This window comes from Zingiber officinale, chromosome 2A, assembly GCF_018446385.1.
Source record: "Zingiber officinale cultivar Zhangliang chromosome 2A, Zo_v1.1, whole genome shotgun sequence".
NCBI classification, from domain to species: Eukaryota; Viridiplantae; Streptophyta; class Magnoliopsida; order Zingiberales; family Zingiberaceae; genus Zingiber; species Zingiber officinale.
In genome coordinates, this window is record NC_055988.1 from 119,092,120 (window position 1) to 119,097,099 (window position 4,980).

General features: G+C 37.1%; 1 protein-coding gene across 1 annotated transcript; it reads right to left on the reverse strand.

Moving 5' to 3' along the window:
* Window positions 1-225: 225 nt before the first annotated feature.
* On the reverse strand, window positions 226-3,868 carry LOC122043938 (GPI-anchored protein LLG2-like). Its single transcript, XM_042604495.1, has 3 exons — window positions 3,004-3,868; window positions 2,606-2,904; window positions 226-510 (listed from the first exon to the last, which is right to left on the reverse strand). Exons 1-3 carry the CDS (start codon window positions 3,146-3,148, stop codon window positions 226-228), a joined length of 729 nt encoding a protein of 242 aa, XP_042460429.1. The 5' UTR covers window positions 3,149-3,868.
* Window positions 3,869-4,980: the final 1,112 nt, after the last annotated feature.

The window sequence follows — 4,980 nt, forward strand, 5'->3', positions numbered from 1 at the left end:
GGATACTAAGGAAGATCTGCAAATTGAAGATCTTGCCCAAATCGACTGCATACTATGGATTCTGGTACGCTTCCATAATTTCTGTCTATCTAATGTATAATTTCTTAAGAATTGAATAGAATACATAAATTTTATGTTAAGATTTCTCAACTTTTTTTTTCCGTCATATCAATCTCTTTTTCCTCTTGCAATCTATAAGGAATCGTGAAGCCCAACATTGCTCTATCAGAAAAGAGACCTAAAAACAGCCTTCGAGCTAAGAACAGGACCATCAGTGATGCTTTTGCTCCCCAAATCAAACACAGGCCATGCAATTTCATCACCAGGTTGATTGAAGTATATGCAGTTCTCTTTGCATCCCGTATTCTCAACCAGTAAACATATCGACTGTATATTTCCCAAAAAGATTGCGTGGTTCCTCAAGCTCTCCACCTCCACGAATGATACTCGCGGAAGAAGCATCTGGTAGATCCGGTTTTTCATGTTCACCATCGATGTGTCTTGCTGAAGCTGAAATACTGAGAATCATTAATAGGCCCATTATTGCCTTCACTTGATGCAAGAAGTACCAAAATCTCAGTACCGCGCTTAATCAAGTGCATACTTAATTCCCCTTCATCCATGAAGCTCCATGAGTTAACCAATGATCGTGCAGAAATAGAGTTGGCACCGAGTATTGATTCTAGGACAAAGAGGAAAGCTCTTCTGCAAAATAGAGTTTCCCCTCTGATCGTGCAGAAAACTGAACAAGGAATGCATGAGACAGATTGTCCAATGCAGTCTATTCACCATCCCCAGATGAATCACAGATCAACTCTTTTCATCCATTCTAAATAAGTGAACACTTCCTGACCTGAGGTGGCATGGGCTCTGTGTTCTCATAGGATTGTAATTCTGTACTGCAGCCTTCCATATCCGGCTTACACTACAAAGACTGAGAGGTTTAGACCAGCTTAACTGATTCAGGATTAGTTCAACGATATGAACAGGAAGATAACGCGATGGCAGAGATGATATGTCACATGCTTCACAATTTCCGTGTGGGTTTCCAAACACTCCGTCCATATTGCAGGAGCTCATCTTCCTTTTAACGTATTCAAACTAGCTATTCAGGTCTACATGTTTGGAATGGATGGATTTCTATAGAAAAAAGGGTAATTTCAGCACTAAGGAACATAACAAAAGTTTAAAGAGCAACAAAATTATAAAAGAAATTAACCTTTAAAGAAAAACAAGTCAATTTAATAATTTTGTACAAACAAAAAATAAATCTTTAAGACACATTTAAGTTAGCTGAACCGAGCCACAATTAATTACAATGCATACCAAAATTACTACATCTACAGTATTAGCTGAACTGGGCCGGGATGTACCTCATAGTACACATTTAAGTTGTAAAGATCTTGGGTGCAAAAATAATTTGAGTGCAGCTGAATAAATTAAACAACAAGATCCTTTTCAGAAGATCCATGCGAAAGAAATCGTATGCTAGTTGAATTGAGAGTTGTACTTTTGTTGCGTAAATACAAACTCTTGATAGTAACTTTATTCGGTAGATCTGAGCATGATCAAGTGTTCGCGCTTTTACGGTATTCACATGAACATATTCCGTTCGTCTCACGAACTCATAATTCGGAGATAAATTACAACTGTGGTATTAGCCACACTTGAAAGTTCGGCCAAAAGTAAGAAGAGAGGAATCAACCAAAAGAAGAGGAGGAAGAAAACTAGAACATCAAGAATCATTCATGAAAAATGAATTCAAAAGATCTTTTATATTATTTAAGGAATACCAAAATCTTTGCCTTTTAGTTTCTTTCAATAATGATATCAATTAATTTCTATTAATCTACATTATCTTCATCTAATCATGACTCTTAGGATGGGGATAATACTAACAAAACTTTCCTTATATTAATCAGCACGACAACGATAAATATTATGAACAGTCTAGTATTTTTGCATTAGGACATCCCATTTTCAAACCTAAATTATAAATCATGGATACAGAGAATTTGCAATACAACAAGAAATGAATATGATGATACAGAAACATTAAAAGGAACATAACATTTACAAATAAAAACTAGACACTAATCTGAATCATAAATTTTGTGCAACGTAAAAGTATTACTTTAATAATTAGACTATATAATAACAAAACGTCACTTTTAATCGAGCAAAAATGATTAAATTGTCCCCGCTTAGAGATAGGGGAGTAAAAAAAAAAAAGCTACTGTTGAATCCTCTATCAGGATATGTACTAGCGCTGAATTTAATAGAAACATTTGGACACTCGTGTGTAAAATTAGCTCATAAATTGAAGTATTGATTAATCGTCTCTAGAATTAATTGGATAATAAGAATTAGATATTTAGATTATAAAAAAATCAATTAAATTGAATTAATCCGTAGAATTATATAATTCATTTGTTTTAATCGATTTCATTTGTTTTATGTTCGATTTTGAATCTATTACTCGCCACTACATATATTAATTCATCCAAACAAAAGGTAATATATTATTAAAGAAATGTTATATGAATCCCAAGTTTCATAAACAAAGAAACTCTACACTTCCAAGAAAGAGCACGAGCTGCAGTACAAGGGAGAATAAGCTTTGAGCATCCGCATTGTCCGAAGCCGGTGGAAGAGCATCGCAAGCGAGACCTTCATCTCCTTCGCGACACTCACTGGCAAAAAGGCCTGGAGGGTACTTCCCGTAGAGGTTAATATAACTGAACATGGTCGTGGCGCAGTCATTCGTGCCGTCGTTCAACCGATCAGCGTAAGGGCACGCGAATTCCTTGAAAGCAGCGCAGCAGAGCTTGGCAGGGTACTTTGGCCCCTTGCACTGGCTGGTGATCACCGTGTAGTTCAGGTTTTCGAAGTCGATAGGGCAACCTAAATAATAAACGCGCGCAGAAAATTAATGTATCGGAAACAAGCTCATCGATGATCAGAAGAGAAGAGGGAAATTAATTATGTCGAACAATTTATTACTCGATTGAGCCTGAAGCAAACTTCTCCCCGCTGAGCCACGCGATTCGAGAGCATTATCTGAGATGAAGGCAGAAGCGGCCACTGATATTCGCGCTACGACGACGAGAAGAACAGCGGGGAGGGAAACCTTCCGAATGAAACCCATCTCTTCAATTCCTATCGCCAGACGGAGGGAGAAAGGAAGAGATAGATGGGGAGGCCACGAGAGAAATGGAGGAATGGGAATAGAAGAGGAGGGGGCTTCTGGGGCCGCACAAGTCGGGGAACAGAGGAAGCCATGATCGTTCGCGAGAGCTAATAAAAGAACATTCTATTTTTACAGTATAGCTTTTAACAATCATCTGACCAGTTCGCAATTGTATTTTTTTTTTCCAGAAGAAGAGCTCCTATCGTTCTCGCCATGATTACAGATTAAAATTAGCAAATTGTAGTATTCGCTATATATAAAGCATTTAAACAGGGGCGAGCTTTTAGTTACGTGCTTCGCACACTTTGCAGGCCTCGCCGCAGTCACTGCCGGCGCTTCCGGGGCCGGCGTCTGGAGTCATCGTCGTCGACGACGCAGGAGAATATGATCCAGGAGACGATTGAGAGCCACGCGACGATGACGCAGTACATGGCTTCTCCCCCGAGGCCTTGGATCGTTCCAATCTTTTCCATGATCTCCATGGCTGGCTCTATTTCTCCATCTCCCCTGTTGCTCAGAATTTATAGGAAGAGGACGTTGCTGACGCTATATCGTTGATGCTTGCTTAAGGTTTAATGCTTGTGGAGATCAAATGGTCTGCTGTAATTATGGCGATGTCCCAACGAACTGCGAGTTTAATCAAAGTTGATGGTGATTGGCTTCCCTTCCCTTCCAAGGAATCGCGATCGGTGCAGGCAGCGCTGTGGTGACATTTATCGGGGCGACAAGTTAGGTGGATCCCCATCACATCTTCGTATAGCAATTTAGAATTTTTCGACATCATTTCAGTTTAATCTTAATCAAACCTAAATATTGAATTTAGGCGAGATAATAACATTTTTGTCATCTAAAGAAGCCTGAAATTAGGAACGGCTAGGCTAGGCTAGGCTAGGCTAGGCAAGACAAGAGTCGCAAGGCATCGAACTCTTCCTCAATCATGTAGTTAATTAGGTGGCGATTTGGCTAGAATGGTTTAATGGTGGGTAGATGATGGTTGACTTTGCTGGTCTCTAATCAATATCACAATCTGTAGCATAATCTCTGTTATGTCTCATGGTCCACCCGTTGTTGTAATAAAAAGGTGAAATCTTACGTTCCAACGGTCTCACATAGTCAGTCATACGATTATTTATGATGAAATAAATTCAAAAATTATAGTTGATCATGTATGAGTTCATTTTTTTTTTTTGAATTTGTCAAGACTCAACCTCTTATCCATTATAATAATTTCTATCTTGCAATAATCAACTCAATCATCCTCCGGAGGCTTCATGGTTCATCGGTATGTCTCCTTAAATTTTCTATCTTTTGAAATTGTTGTAAACAATTATTAACTACCTTTAATATTTTATCTCTTTAAAAAATTAACTTATAATTCTGCGGCAGTTACTCTATCTAATTAAGAGCTTTAATTAATTTAATTAGGTGCATTAATACATCAACAGGCTTTAGTTTTTTTCCGGTCCGTTGGTGCATTTAATTTAGCGCACACACATAAAAAAACCCAAGATTTTCTATTTTCTTATTCCAGAAATTTCTTTAGTATTTTTTTGCTGTTTTTATGCAGATGGAGATGGATCATTTTTTAATAAAAGAATTTTTATTCAATGACGTCTTAAGGTTAATAAAAGTAAATTTCTATGATTAAACATTGTTAAATATTATTAGCATAATTAAATTATAAAATATAAACAAAAAAACAACAATATGAACCTTCATAAACTTATTAAAATAGTAAAATATTTATAAAAATAAATAAGAGGATTAACATTCGAATAAAAATAAATATT